This window comes from Harmonia axyridis, chromosome 7, assembly GCF_914767665.1.
Source record: "Harmonia axyridis chromosome 7, icHarAxyr1.1, whole genome shotgun sequence".
Taxonomy (NCBI): Eukaryota; Metazoa; Arthropoda; class Insecta; order Coleoptera; family Coccinellidae; genus Harmonia; species Harmonia axyridis.
This window is the reverse complement of record NC_059507.1, coordinates 17,347,710-17,364,759: the sequence shown is the minus strand read 5'-3', so window position 1 is coordinate 17,364,759 and position 17,050 is coordinate 17,347,710. Positions and strand designations below refer to the sequence as shown.

General features: G+C 36.3%; 1 protein-coding gene across 1 annotated transcript in view; it reads left to right on the top strand.

The window, feature by feature from the left end:
* The window catches only part of LOC123684101 (dopamine D2-like receptor), a 361,837-nt gene that overhangs the window by 260,030 nt on the left and 84,757 nt on the right, over positions 1 to 17,050 (top strand). The window contains exon 4 of the mRNA XM_045623229.1: positions 5,953 to 6,218. Within this exon, the coding sequence (XP_045479185.1) occupies positions 5,953 to 6,218 (266 nt within the window). The remainder of the gene's footprint in view (positions 1 to 5,952; positions 6,219 to 17,050) is intronic.

Genomic DNA, 17,050 nt, shown 5'->3' with positions numbered 1-17,050 from the left:
GCCCTGACGAACCTCAGGCAGCGGCTCTGTATTCCTATTCCTTAAATTCACCATCATTCATGGGTTCCTCCGTGTCGTGGGGAGACGGCCTTTGATTGCTTTTTACGATCCGCAGAGCTACGGTGGGAGAATTCTTGAGCTGCTTTCCACACGGCTTCGTCCGTTACCCTGGACAGGGACCCTTCGACAGGTTTCAGCTTCCCGGGTCAGGGAGCTCCTGGAATCTGCGGTGGGCAGGAGTCGATTCAACTCTCCTGATAGGTGAATCGCTAGAGATTCACCTACCGCTTATTATTATTATTATTATTCTGAGAAAATTGATGGTATTCTGGGTGCAGCAATTTTCTTTGGAATTCTGAAGGGGGATAAAATAATTGACCGATCAGATAGCTTATTCGCTCTTAACACTTCCTTCGGTTGTGTTATTAGTGGAAAATTTTTTTTATGTAACAAAACCAACTCGCCGCTTTACTCCAATTCGTTTCATATAGTTGTTGATAATTTCGCTCTAGAGAAATTATTGAAACATTTCATAAAACTCATTAATTGGTTTCGCAGACGCATGTAGTGGTTCACACGGTGCTGCCATCTATTCACGCTTAGTTGTTGGTCAACAAGTTCATGTAAATTCAATTTATTCTAAATCAAAAGTAGCTCCTTTGAAAGTAATATCAATTCCAAGACTGGAACTTTGCGCTGCTTTGTTGTTGTCCAAATTAATGAGGTATGTAGAATCCGTATATCGCGCAAGAGGTAAAGTTGAAAGAATGTATGCCTGCAGTGATTTGCAGATCGCATTATCTTGGATTTCGACTTCACCTCATAGGTGGCAAACATTTGTAGCTAATCGCGTGTCATTAATCCAAACCAACATTCCTAGAGAAGATTGGTTTTTCGTTCGGGGCCGTGAAAATGTGGCTGATATTATTTCAAGAGGATTGTATCCCCGCGAATTCATAGAAAATAAGGATGTTTGGCTTTCAGGTTCGAAATGGTTAAAGGAAGACATTAAAAAGTGGCCTTTAGTATTAAAAATTTAGAGTTGCCTAATGATCTGCCTGAAAAACAGAAACTCACTTTCGTTTCTATAGTTGAAACTTCAGAGAATATTTTCTATTCCCTTATTCACAAATGTTCATCATTCCAAAGGTTATGTAACATTATGGTTTTCGTATAACGATTCACCAAATTATTACCTTATCGGAAAGAAATCGCTATTTCTGATATAGATGAAGCAGAAAAATATTTCATTAAGTAGCTCTCTACTACCGAAGATACGGTTTGCGGATCTTTTGTTGTGTTTGAAAAAAGGAAAAATAATTCCCTCAAATTTACGGAATTTATCGCCATTCCTGGATAAAAATGAAATTATTCGTGTAGGAGGCCGAATCTCAAATGCAGAAATAGGTTACAATCATAGGCATCCTTATCTTCTTCCAAAAAACGAACATTTCGTGAAAATTTTGATAGATAATTATCATAGAAAAAATTTCCATACCGGTTCACATTTATTGCATTCTTTGATAAGGACAAAATATTGGATCATTTCCGCTCGTACTATGATTCGTCAGAGAGTTAGAGCTTGCAATGTATGTTTCAGATTCAAACCTAAAGCTTCCTATCCATTGATGGGAAATTTACCTCCTTACCGAGTAAATATTCCGCCGAAACCGTTTGTAGATACCGGGGTTGATTATGCCGGTCCTTTTTCGATTACCTTGACTCGACATAGAGGAGTAAAAAAGCAAAAGGCTTATGTTTGTTTATTTGTCTGTTTAGCTACCGAAGCTTTATATTTAGAACTTGCGTCAGATTTATCTACTCACACATTTTTAGATTGCCTCAAAAGGTTTTTGAGTAGAAGAGGCCCAATTCAGACCCTTTACTCGGATAGAGGAACGAATTTTGTAGGAGCTAAACGCCACTTAGATTCCTTGAAGAAATTCATCGTCTCAAGCGATTACACAAATTCTCTCAAAAACATTCTTATTAAAAATTAGTTGGAAGTTTAATGTTCCATTAGCGCCTCATATGGGTGGTTTATGGGAGGTCCCAATGGACCTCCCAATGGGTGGTTTATGCTTTGGCCCAAATAGAAGCACTTTTGAATAGTCGCCCTTTATGTGGGTATATTAGTAGTGATCCATCCGATCCTGAAATGCTTACGCCCGCTCATTTTACTTTGAATACGCTACAATGCTTACCATCAATTGACGTCTCAAATATCGATTCTAATAGATTGCATAGAAAGCAACTGTTGGATCAAATAGTTCAGTCGTACTGGAAACGTTGGAAAAACGAGTATTTGAGTCAACTTCAGGTACGCACGAGGTGGACACAAAATTCAAGTCCCCTCACACTCGGAACAATAGTTGTTCTTATGAATGAAAATACTCCTGTCCTTCAATGGCCTTTAGGTATCATAGTTGAGGTTTTTCCAGGAAAAGACGGTATTGTTAGAGCCACCTCTGTCAAAACAAAACATGGAACATATCAAAGGCCAGTTACTAAATTGTGTCCTTTGCCGACACAATGAACGCACCATTTTTAATTTTTTTTTTTTGTGAATTTATCTCAGTTTTTAATTCATTTAGTAATCTAATAATTGGAGAATGAGTACCATCCCCCAATGGTGAGGGAGGATGTTTGCGCATTTATTATATTTTCTTGTATTACCTTGCGTGAAAACAAAGGGAGAACATCTGTCGATCGCGTCTTCACGAGATCGCGTAGTATTAGTAGTTCAGTATTAATTTGATTGTTTACGCTGAAGGATATCGCTCCCATTTTTCATTCGAAATAAAATATTAGTTCGCCCGCTTAGAAATTCCGCTATAAATTATAGAAACTTTCGCTATTATTAACAATAGAAAATCCGCTAAACCAAAAAACTGTAGTGCACCCGCTATCAAATAGTTTTTATTCGCAATAGAAGAAAGTGCCAAATAGTGTCTTCCAGTATTGGGTGGAAGCCGACAAGGAAAATAGCAGAAAGGGCGCTTGTTGAGACCCTTCGCTCCTTTTTCTACCCCCCAACCCCACCTATCTCCTTTGATTCACGAAGGGTAAAATACGTTAGCACAAGGATTAGATTTTGGTGAGTTGAATTTTCAGCAGTTTCCACAATTCTTTTTAAATCTATACAGTCCATTACAATTTGCCATAACAAACACAAAAACATAGACAAACATGAAATTTCAAATGTCAAGTGTTACAATCATAGATAGGTCTTTTTCTTTTTGTTAAATTATATTCTACGTGTATTTCTTTGTTGTGTATCACGTTACGTCCAACAAGATATCATAAAAATAGCTGAGGTTGTTTACATCTTCTCTAAAGTTTTCAGTGGTGTTTCTCCTGATGGAAATCATCTCACTTATATTTCTCTTGTAACCATTGTTCTCCACATCTAGTATTTCCACATCTTCAAATTTGAAATTATGACCATCACTGAACACATGATAAGTTAGGGCAGTATTTTCCTTGTTGTTTATATTTCTTGTATCATATTTGTGTTGTTTTATACGATCTTTTAAGTACAGCCGAGTTTGTCCTATGTAACTCTTGTCACAATCCAAGCATGATATCTTGTGAACCACAGATGATAATAGTTCTTTTTTGGTGGTTTCCTTTAATCTGGAGAAGAATCTGTTGGTGGTAGAAATGTGATAGAAAGCACATGTGCAATGTAACCCCCTGATAGTCCTTTGAATTTTGATCGAATAATTTTATAGATCAGAATATGAGTGATTAAAATGAATCTCGAATTTGGAAAAACTACTTCAGAACTCAGGAAGAGCTTTGTATCATTGGACAATACAGATCTACTATCTAGTTCAGAATATTCTCACTGCCCTGGAGCGAAATAACGATATTGTTCATCTTTAAAAAAAATTTCTAGCAAAACTGGAAACGCTCCAGTAATGTATACTTATGGTAGAATCTGAGCAGGTAGCGAATTCTTGAAAACGGAATGTAGGTACAAGGTGGTTTTTCGAACTGCCAATTTAATCTGAAGTTATTATAATTCGCATCTTGTACCTATTTTTGAGAAAGTGTTAAAATTCTTGAAAGAAGACAATCATATTGTTCTACCCTGAAAATTTAATCAATTTTGATCAAGCCATACCAAAGTTATGAATAAAAAAAAAATCGGTCTAATCCGAAAAATCACTCTCAATAAAGGCCCTCAACTATAAACCAAACATTGTTCCGAAACTGTCTTGACTAGTGCAAACTTCTCCTGAAATCTGACGGTCGCCTCTGGAATCACCCTGTATATAGTTGTAGGATTCAGTCATTGTTCCCTGTAAATAATTGAAATGGTCAACAGGATGCTTGGTTAGTTTCCTCAATCGTCGAGGGCATGACAATTTCAATGGATTTACAGGGAACGAATCGCTATTGTATAAAATGTAAAAAGGAAGTGTAAATTTTCCGGGGTGTCGAAGACATGCCGGGTCGGTTTTAAATCTTAAGAGATTAACGGGGGGTTGGGAAAGTTCGAAAACCAGACGGTGGTATCACATCTGCGTATCACGTGCTGGTCCTTCGAGAATATTCATTGATTCATGGCTGATGAGATTTCCAGGAACCCGCGAAAAGCTTTGGGCGCGGTACTACAAAACTCTTATGGGACTAGGGGTGGTACCGATATCGGGGTGATGCTAAGGGTGTGAAAAAGTGTGAGTCCGGGTCTAAGCCGAGTAAGTTCCAGCCGGTAGGGAGTTTAAGTTCTGTCTAAGTCGAAGTAAGAGTAAGTTCAGTCTAAGTCGAGTTAAGAGTAAGTTCGGTCGGTCAAGACTTAAGACGTACGACGTGAAGACGGTTCGCGGACTAAAATAAGACGAGTCACGAACGAGTTCACGCGAAAATTGAACCAGGATTATGAAATACCGTCGCGAAAAAATTATCTCAAATGCTAGATGATAGATACGAAAGGTGTAGTGGAGAATTGAAAGAAAAACTGAAAAATGTATTGGATATAGCGTTAACCACTAATATATGGAGTTTCGAAGGTCAATGAAGCTTCATCAGCTTTTCCGCTCATTTCATATTTAAGCTAAATCACATTCCTTGGTCGTTTCGACTACGGTGCTTTGTATTGCCCTAAATATTCCTCATATGAGTAAATTATACATTCCCAACACAAGTTTCTACACTATCGATCGATTCGGCCCTATTATTAAGGTCCTGATTTGTTCGCCAATTCAAATAACACGAATTCTAATGATTCGGATCGACTCGGCGATTAATTCCATATGAAAAACGAAGTCGCAATACCGATTCGAATAATGATTTGAATAGGACATCATTTCCATTCGAATTGGGAAATATTCGATTCGTCCCATCACTACTTTATATTTCTATCAAGCTCTAGGTGCGTCGGGTACCTTCTAGAAAGAGACAGTGGCGTAGGGCTTGCGAGTTCGGTACAATATCTTCACTTCTTAACCGGGATGTTTGTCGATAATGAAATATTCAGGAGTCTGTTCGATAATTTCTCAATTATTTTCAGCGAAAAGGTCATTTTCTCTATTTTCTGAAAAAAAAGCATAAGATAAATGAACCCAGATTTTTCAAAACCTTGAACGCCTGATTCATAGACTGCAGATCAATAGAAAACGACTTTTCGTATTGCAATGGAAGGGTATATTATTTATTTGATAATCATTTTTACGTGATTTAGTACCGAAACGTTATCAATGCGAGACTTGATATCTGATTTTCTAGTGTTAATGATAGTTTCAGGAATTCCTTAGAATTTATAATCCCTGGATTATAAATCGCTGAATAGAGGATAGTCTCAGTTCTGAAAAATTGAAGTGGATCAATTCATATGGTTTTTATACAATTTAATATGAATGTCATTACAATTTTTTGGATTTGCTTCATCAAGGTAGTTTATGGATGTAACGAGTCCCAAGAATAATAATTATTTCATTTTCACAGGCACTCAAGAAACGTGCTATGCAATCCAAATTCAATAAAAAACCTTCGCCATATGAAATAAAACCAGGATCTGTGATAGAGAACGTTGCCAGTACTCAAAAATTGGCAGAGACGAAATTAGGACCTTCCATTATAGATGCAGAAGCTACAAATACAGGCTCTGGTTCTGGAGACGAGGACGAAGATATAGCTGAATCAGAATGTCATGTGATTTCCAATGATAAAAGCACAGAGTTTATACTAGCCACAGTTGTCGAGGAAGCTGCGTAAGTAGCTATATTAAATATTCTGTCCCTCTAATTGATAATTATAAACAGGCTTATGCCACACTGTACGAATAATGGAATCAGTGCCATTAATTCTTGTTTTACATAAAAAGTACTGACTTGAAATCAGGACCTCGATTCTTCTGGGGTTATAGGCTTCGGCCTCCCCACTTCTGTACAATAATATCATACGTGTAATTGCATCCTTCAGAGATTTATTTTATCTATTTATTTATTCATTTATTAATTTCAACGGTACAACCATTTTACATGATAACGAAAACAAATAAATAGTAATAAAACAAAGGAAATAATACAGCTCAGCTGAAGGCCCAGAAAATATATAAAAAAGAATATGAACATGAAACAGTTTTATTCAAGAATTATTGAAATATCTTTGATCGCGAATATGGACTCATTAAACAAATCCAAACCAGATTCATTAGATGCTTTCATCGCCCTATCCACTGGGTTGTTATAGGAATCGTTTCTGGTATGAAACTCAGGTACAAGAAAATCTCTGTGACGCAAATTCGCATGTACTGTATTGAAATTCAATCTTGTCAGTAGATAGGGACAATCAATGAGGTCATTAAGGAGTTTATAAACGAACATTATCCCGAAATTTTTCCTTCGTTCCTGAAGAGTTTTCAAGGATAAGCCGGACATCAATAAACTATAGTCAATTTCACTAGACTGAATGCCCCGCTTAAAACCTATCCATCTCAAAAACTTTTTCTGTACTTTCTCAATATTACCGATGTGATCCTGATAGTATGGTGACCAAACAGTAGAACAGTACTCCAAAATGCTTCTGATGTTAGTTACATATATATATTTTTTCATAGCATCGATGCCATTAACATCCTTTGTATTTCGTTTAACGAAACCCTGCATTCTGAAAGCTTTCCGAAAGGTTGAGTTGATATGGTAAACAAAATCAAGCTTGGAATCGAAGTAGACTCCCAGATCCCTCATAACCTCTACCCTATCCAAAATTTGCCCCGAAATATAATAACTGAACTCAATTGGGGACCTACCTCTGAAGAAACGCATTACTTTACACTTAGTCATGTTCAGTTTCATCTCGTTCTTATCACACCAACTGTAACGAAGTGAAATTCGTTACTAGAATCACCGGGTATAATTTGCCCCAGGTTTAGAGTTCCATCATTATTCTACCAGTCATATGAGTAGGTGAAAATAAAATTTTAATCGAAAGCAGTGAAGGTATTTTCCGTCCAGTTCAGGAAAATTCATTTGGAATACTTTCTGATTTATTCATTTCATGAAAATATAACGATGCAATTTAAAATATCAGCCTATGTATAAAAACTTCCGAGCGACACCGCGATAGACGTTATCTCTTCAATATGTTATTTTTTACATGTTGTTGTTTGTTCTTCAAAGGCACACCGCCGATTTTGAGACTCGAAATTTTCCCCTTTCAACAGACTTTACAAGTGAGGTATTTCGGAAAGGGACAATTATTCTTGTCGGTGTCTTCGAGCTAGATAATTTCTGATAGTTATTGATCGGATCGTTTTGTGGTTTTCCTTGAGTAACATTTTAGAGTTGAATTTTTAGTTAACAATTTTCCTTTTGAACGTTGGACGTTTTAGTGCAGTATTTTACATTCGTGAATTTGACACTTAGCTCGTACACGAAAAGAATTTGAGATCGTGTGGTGAAGTGAGAAGTTAGTTAGGATTGGTAAGACCCGTTTTATTCCTGTCTGTATTACCGGTGACTTTCCTGTGTTCCATCGCTACTTTCCGAGTGTGATTTATTTGTAATTTTTTTTTATTTCTTTGATCTTCCTTTCTCAAGTGGGGTTTGTCTGTCCGGTTCCTTATTGCGAGCAACTCTTATTTGGAACTACCAGGCAAAACTCCTTATCTTGGGAAGAGGGGTCGTTCATTTCCGATCTCCGGATCACTGCGGTCTTTTAGGTTAATTACCTAATTAATAATTAGGTTAATTACCTATCCGGTCTGACTCGAGTCGTGAATTGGTGGATGCACCGAGGCATACCCTGAGCGAAATTTATTTCTTAGATCTTTCTTTCTCAAGTGGTGATTGTCTGTCCGGTTCCTTATTGCGAGCAACTCTTATTTGGAACTACCAGGCAAAACTCCTTATCTTGGGGAGAGGGGTCGCTTAATTCCGATCTCTGGATCACAGCAGCCTTTTCGGCGACTTACCCTGCCCGGTCTGACTCTAATCGTGAATTGGTGGATGCGCCGACAAATACCCTGCTTGAAATTTATCTCTTAGATCCGTCTCTCTCGAGTGGAATCTGTGTGTCGGGTACCTTATTGCGAGCAACTTTTATTGGGACCACAGGACAGAATTCCTTTTTATGTGGAGAGGGGTCACTTATTTCCGATTCACGGATAACCGTGGTCATTTCGGTGAGTCACCGTGCCCAGTCTGACTTGAGATTTATTTTGGTGGGTGCGCCGACGAATACCCTGATTGAAATCTTTTTCTAAGACCCAACTTTCTCAAGTGGAATCTGTGTGTCGGGTCCCTTATTGCGAGCAACTCTTATTTGGGACCACCAGAGAGAATTCCTTATCTTGTGGAGAGAGGTCGCTTATTTCCGATTCATGGATCACCGTGGTCATTCCGGTGAGTCACTCTGCCCAGTCTGACTTGAGATTTATTTTGGTGGATGCGCCGACGAATAACCTGATTGAAATCTTTTTCTAAGACCCAACTTTCTCAAGTAGAATCTGTGTATTGGGTCCCTTATTGCGAGCAACTCTTATTTGGGACCACCAGACAGAATTCCTTATCTCGTGGAGAGGAGTCGCTTATTTCCGATTCACTGATCACCGTGGTCATTTCGGTGAGTCACCCTGTTCAGTCTGACTTGAGATTTATTTTGGTGGATGCGCCGACGAATAACCTGATTGGGATTTATTCCTTGGATCCAATTTCCTCAAGTAGAGTCTGTGTGTCGGGTTCCTTATTGCGAGCAATTCTTATTTGGGACCACCAGGCAGAACTCTTTATCTTGGGGAGAGGGGTCGTTTATTTTTGATCTCCGGATTTCAGTCGCATTATTGACAGAGTATTTTGCCCTAATTCCCTTGATATCCATTTTGATGGATGCGCCGATACAAGACCTGATTCGAAGATATTGTTCAGGCTTGCTTTCTCTTATGAAGAAGTATCGAACCAGACCGTACGGAACACAGGATAGGTAGTCACATCTGACTTATTAGACTGCATTTCACACGCCAATCCGCATGCTTTTCACGATTGTCCGCACTTGACCGTTTTTATCATTGCTCAATTTGCCTGCTCACTGCTTACTAATTTCTGCTGCTTGATATACGCCATCTGCTCACCTCGCTTAGTTCTCGTTCCGTACGGTGTTGCATTGTGAATATTTGCTTTTGGTGTTTAGTAGCCTTTTGCATATTGTATATATAGGATAGTATTGTATATAATTTGGTGTTGTACATAATAATAATAATAATACTCTTTATTTCATAGCATGTCTGTACAGTGTACTATACATAAAAGAAATAGTGTCAAATTGCCAAAATTCACAAAAATACTAAAATTAACTCAAATAATCATTAAGAGAATATGGTTCCAAACAAATCAAATATTCTCTGACATTTTTCTTGAAATTCTTAAAATCATTCATCTGTTTTATCCTATCAGGTAGTTTATTATACAAATTTATTCCAACACATGCTCTCGTTCGAGTAGGTGTGTTTCTAGGCGAGTTCTCGACTATTAAAAGAATAAATCCCTAACTCTACCAAATTCTAATATTTGAGATAGTAATTTTACGTCTTAAATATACTATAAGATAAAGTATTACAATTTCTTCAAAAATGCCTTTAACACGGGACCAAACGGAAGAATTAAAATCTATAGTGAATGTTTCAATGAAACATTTGTGGACAGATCCCGATTTTATCAAGATGATAGTTGATAAAGTGGCAGATGGAATTTCGACAGAAGTAAATAAGAAGTTATTGATGTTTGAGGAACAGCTGATTGATATTGAAAACAAATATAAATCTGACATGTTTGAAGTAAAATCGGAATTAGAATGTTTCAAAGACGAAAATGAAAAACTCAGACAAAGAGTGGAGCAACTCGATCAAATTAGCCGATGCTGTAATCTTCGAGTTTTCAATTTGCAGGAAAAAGACAACGAAAATACTACAACTTCTGTTGTCAAAATTTTGAATCTCAAAATGAATATTGGGCTCGACGAAAGTGATATACAAGAATGCTACAGAATTGGAAGATTGAACAAGGAAAAGCAAAGGGGAATACTCCTCAAGTTGAAGAATTTTGAGACGAAACAAAAAATTTATAATAGCAAGAAATTCCTCAAGGGCACTGGATTGGTTGTTAGAGAAGATATCACGGCAAATAGATTGAAGATAATGGAAGAGGTAATAAGGTGCACAAATATTAAAAGTGTTTGGACTCAAAATGGGAATGTTTTTGTGAAGAAAAATAACTCTATTTGTAAAATCCTGAAGATGGAAGACTTGAAGAAATTTATGTACAGTAAATGATGTAAAATTTACCATTTTTATTTTTTTTTAGGGGATAATTGAGTTGGTTATTGTCGATTGTTAGGGAAATTAGTATATAGAATAAATATTTCGAGATATACTCGCTTAGCTTATGTGTATATGTAAATTTCATTCGTAGATATGTTGGACTTATTGAATGAACTCGATGCGGTGGATGAAATTGAAACTGAGGTTGTGGACGATTTTTGGGAGGCATTTAGGGGAGTAGAGGCGGATGATCTAACGATCATACATAGTAATATTCGCAGTATCAATAAAAACTTTGAGGAATTTCTTGTATATTTGGAAACTGTCAAGGAAAGAGTTGGCGTGATAATTTTGTCTGAGACCTGGGAGGTGAAGGAGGTAAGTCGGTTTTCTATTCCAAATTTCAATATTTTTTACAATGAATCCAGGTTTAATCAAAATGATGGGTTAATTGTGTACATTCGTGATACTTTGACAGCGCAGGTGATAAATGTTTCTTTAACGGAATCTGTTTTGAGTAGGGTAATTCTGAAAACTGAAAAGTTTAAATTCGGTATCACGGCTTCTTATCGCCCTCCAGCAACTGATGCTTCAGTTTACATTCGGGATGTTCACGAATATGATAAAACAATGGAGAAAAATCCGATTGAGATATTTTTGGGTGATATAAATTTCAATTTATTAGGGGATTCATCATCATCGGACGTGACGAATTACACAGGTATGTTGTGTGAAAATGGTTTCATTTCATATATTAATGAGGTAACAAGGGAAACAGAGACTTCAAAGAGTATACTTGATCATATCTTTATTCGGAGGATGGGATGCGTGGGTGATGCTGTCTCTATAAGACCAAAGGTGATACGTACAGCCTTTACTGACCATTATTCGATATTTGTAGCATTTAGTTCTGCAATAGTTAATCGTTCGTTCGAAAATGAGAAAAAAATTCATCAAATTGATTTTAACGGGCTGAAACAACATTTACTTAATGAAAGCTGGGAGGAGGTAATGAGGACTGAGGATGTGCAGTTAAGTTACAATGTATTCATTGATAAAATAAAATATTTTCTGCAAAGTTGCACAGTAGAAAAAATCCTCAAGAAAAAATTCATTAAACTAAAACCTTGGATAACGAGGGGTTTGATCGTATCAATAGGGAATAGAGACCGTTTAAAGAGGATTCTGATCAAAAATTTCTCAACTGAACGCAAGGAACAATACTGTCGTTATAGGAATAGACTTAACAGATTACTAAAAATAACTAAGGATAAATATTATAGGGTACAAATGGAAAATGCTGGTAATAATTTCAAGAAAATATGGAGAACTATTAATTGCGCCACTAATTCGAAATCGGCAAAGACCAGTTTAAGTAAGATAACTATGAGGGATGAAGAGGGGGGTGTAATAATAGACAATGAAGAAAAGGCAAACCTGTTTAATGCATTTTTTACTAATATCGGTTCAGAGATGGCAAAAAAAATTAAATGCGGCAATCCTGGAATGCTGAAGAAAATGGGCTCCAGCAAGATTGTTAAAGAATCTATTTTTCTCACCCCGGTTACTGACAATGAAATAATAGAGGTAATAGGAAGTTTCAAAAACGACACTTCATCTGGACCCGATGATATACAAGTAAAATTAATAAAAGCAATCCACATTCACATCACCAAACCAATCTGTCATATAATCAATTTGGCATTCTCGTCCGGTTCACTACCCCAACAATGGAAGGAATCAATCGTTGTTCCTGTTTTTAAAGGTGGCACACAAGATGATCCATCTAACTATAGGCCAATCTCGCTTCTCAATAATTTGGTAAAAATTTTCGAAAAATGCCTTAAAAGAAGATTTCTATTTTTTTTTGAACAGCAGGGGATATTATCGGACAGACAGTTTGGGTTTCGGAGGGGTGTCAGTACTGAAGATGCAGTTTTGAGTTTAGTAAAAGATCTTGTTAATAGTTTGGATGAATCGAAGAAGTGTATGTTAATGGAGGACTATTTGAAAGATCGAACTCAATACGTTAAAATTGATGATTGTGTTAGCAATTCGTCAACGATTTTGTTGGGGGTGCCTCAAGGAACAGTGTTGGGGCCATTGCTGTTTCTGATATACATGAATGACATTCTTGAGCTGGAAAACATCCCTGGTAAAATTATTTCATATGCCGACGATACTGCCGTTGTTTTTATAGGTGAGTCATGGGATACTCTTTATAGAACTGCCGAGAAATGTCTGGCCGATATCTGTGGATGGCTGAACATCAATTTGCTCACATTGAATTTCAATAAGAGCAAATTTATCACATTTTCCATTACCTGTGAGAACCAACCCGATGAAAATCTCCTATTCATTCACAATGAAGTGTGTAACCTTCAGGGGTGCACATGTCCATCTATTTTGAGGGTTGATGAGGTCAAATATTTAGGAGTAGTTATAGATAAATACCTACGATGGGAGGCACAGGCAGCATTGCTGACGAAAAAGTTGAGGCAGCTCATGCATGCGTTCTATGGTCTGAGAGATATATTATCTAGACAAAATATACGCATGGTCTATTATTCTCTCGTTGAATCTATTCTGAGATATTTCATTGTTGTATGGGGAGGACTAACCATAAATGCTAGAAGAAACTTGCAAACATCGCAGAACACCTTGATCAAGATAATGCTTAGGAAAGATAGGCTCTATCCAACAAGGGATTTATATATTATATATATTATATATATATTATGACACTATTTCATTTCATTTTTCATGTACATGTACATATTTAATTTGATCTGAAATAAAGCACTATTATTATTATTATTATTATTATTATTATTATTATTATTATATGGTGAATCCAAGTTGATGAACCTTGAAAATCTTTTTATTTACCAGTCACTTATGTATATGTTCTCGAACAACCACCCTCTTGTTAACTATGGAAATAAATATATGACTAGATTAGTAAGTAATGAGCCTCTCCAAATTCCTTTATTTAAGAAAAGCCATTCTCAAAATTCCATTTTCTATCTAGGTCCGAAATTCTATAATAGGCTTCCACTGTATGTGAGAAAAATGAAAACTAAAAAAAGATTCAAATCGGAAGTGAAAGTGCTCATATTGGAGGGCCGACTTGCCTTTGATTCGTTGATCTCGTGATTTTTTCAATGGTTCGCGATAACGATGAAATTGAGCGAATTTCTTTGAAATGTCGATCTTTCCTCCTGTTTTGCGCCCAGAATCGTCCACACCAGTTACTTTGTTTTTTTGTGTTTTTTTTGCTTTCTATTCAGATAGGTTTGGTGCTTAATTTCGTCGGGGAGCGGGGACTACATAATACAAGCGCATTGCGCTTAGATGAGTCTCCGATCGTCGATGTTGATATCCAGTGTAATGTTATAATTTAGTTGTACATAGGCACCATGTAATTGGAATCAGAATAAATTTGATTTGATTTGATTTGATTTGAAAATACACATGTAAGATGGGTGCTTTTCTGATAGAGATAACCTATGTATAGGATAATGTAAGTTCTGCGATCTTAAAGGGTAATCACTTTTAATTGTGTGAACTGAAAAAATATCTTTGTTCTTGAAAAAGAAAAGCAAACATTCTAATACATAAATACCAAAAATTGTTAACAGTTCATTTCTCTTAAATAATCCCCTACATGATTGAATTGAAGTCATTTTAAAAATATACCTCATCACCCTTTTTTGTAACACAAACAATTTATTGACCTCTGAGCTTGATCCCCAAAATATAATTCCATATCTTAAAAGGCATTCAAAATTTGCAAAATAAACTGTTTTCAAATTATTTAGACTCAAATACTTTGATAATGTTCTGATTCCAAATCCTACACGACATAGCTTCCCTGACAGGTAATCTATGTGATATGACCATTTAAGGAAACCATCCAAATATACCCCCAAAAATTTAATTGACTCTCTTAATAATTTGTTCTTTGTAAACCACGATTTTAATTCATTATAAATTGAGAGTGTTTTTGCCTTGATATCATCAAAATCATTTCCACCAATCATCAAATTTGTGTCATCAACAAAAGAAGTAAACAATTTTAGGATGTCTTCAATAACATCACATATATCTATTATAAAAATTATGAATAGGATGGGTCCTATAACACTGCCTTGAGGTACCCCATAATTTGATTCAATTATATCTGATTTTACATCTTTGCCATTTTTAACAATAGACACTCTCTGCGAACGCTCGGAAAGATATGAAGCTATCCAGTCTTTTGCACTACCTCTAATACCCAGCTTTTCAAGTTTTATTAAAAGAAAAGGTCTGAACAAACAGTCATAAGCACTCGCCAGATCAACAAACAAACCCAACCCAAGTTTATCCTCCTCCAGAAGTCTTATAACCCTTTCCGTAAACTGATATACGTGCAACGATTTTGCACGCTTCATTTCATGTTACGCTACTGGAATTTTTGAAGACGCGGTAATTTGTCAATTAATCGTTTCATATCGTGTACTTTCGGTCGGAACGCAGATGCGCGTTTCTGGAGAGAATTTTCTGAAAGATTTTCAATGATGATTGAGACTGCAGCAAGAATAAGTACCTCAGATTTAGATTTCAGTCATTATTAATTTAATTTGAGACTCGGAATCTTATTTATCGGCGAGAATTGTGTCGGGATTCTCGGTAAGTGTTAACATGAATATTAGTATTCAACAAGTAATAATCTCACCAGAATGAATCAATTTAATTTGAAACAGGAGTTTTTTTTTAGAGTCATCCATCTTGTCGAAACGTATTTCAGGTTTGGTAGAATTCTTTTTGTGTCAAATAATGTCAGCAAAACTCCTTCTCAGGTTTATTTGATAATAAATGTAATGATTTCTTTGTAATTTCTTGGTTAGAAATCCGAGAAGGAGTTGTAAATTCAGTTAACATATTCTGATATAATTTTTGTTCATTTTCTCAAAGCACCTCCCGTGGGATTAGAACGAAGAAAACCTCCCGTGGGATTAGAACGAAGAAACCTCCCGTGGGATTAGAACAGGAACCTTTCTTGGGATTGAAAAATATCAAGAACTACTTCCTTGAGATACAGAATTTGGGATAGTACGTATGTTAGACCACTTTACTCTCTGAATCTGAAAGAATTCCTGCGAAATACCTGGCATTATCACACCAACTTCGTTGAATGAGGACTGGAGTACTATAGCTTCCTGATAAGAATTGGTGTTCAGAAGGCTGAAGATAATATACAGAAGAGGTTCCATCCTAGTGGCAGAGTGGCTCATTTAAAATCGTTTTAAGTTAAGTTTCTATTTTATTATTTGTTTGGAGTGAAAAGGATCGATCATTGTATATTTTGATTTTATTAAATTTGTAAAAACCCGGATAGGAGTTTTGTTGCCAAATAAGCCAAACCACCCCTAGAAATTAGTCCTTAGAGTCTCATGGGCAATGGAATGAAGCGTGCAAAATCCTTGCACACACCTCTCAACAGGAAAAAGAAAAAAAAAAAAAAATTTTTTTTTTCTTTATGTATGAATATCTCAAAAACAAAAATACTCGATGGCATCAGATCAAGCACAGCACGTCAAAAGAAAACATACTCCGACTTGTCAACTGGAGCAAATGATAAAAGTTATAATTAGTGTGATATATTACAAGGGAGAATTCCGCAAACGTACCATGTCTTACCCAAAACCTATCGAATGTAACTAATTTGAAATATGAAATGCCAAATATTATGACCAATTGCTGAAGGCAAGTTGAAAAAAAAATATATATCGAACAAATAGTCAACCAAATTTAGAAACGACCTGAGCACTGAGAAAAAAGGAAATGAGGGAAAAAGTGAAACAGACTTCAGTTGCCTAAGGCTTCTCTCTAAAAAACGAAAGAGAGATGAGTGTAAAGGAGCTCAATGAGAACTTCTTTACATCCTAAATATTTAAATTACTCAGACTTGAGTGAAAAGGTGAAACAGAAGTCGGTTGCTGAAGGCCTCTCTCTAAAAAACGAAAGAGGGATGAGGATACTTCACACTGATGTGAAATACCATCATCCTACCGATTCTGGAAAGTCATGCCCAAACGACCTATCGTCAAAAATCTCAATATAAATTTCAGGCACTGCTACTAAAAAGTAAACAGTGCTGCGGTTATAAAAATGAAAACTAAAAGGGGGAAGGGAAGGGAACGAATAGTGTTAAATATAGTGTGTATCGTCAGAGAGTCTTTTACTTGTCTCATAGACATTTACAGCCATTTAGTGAAAGAAATCACCACAGGTCAATCGCTC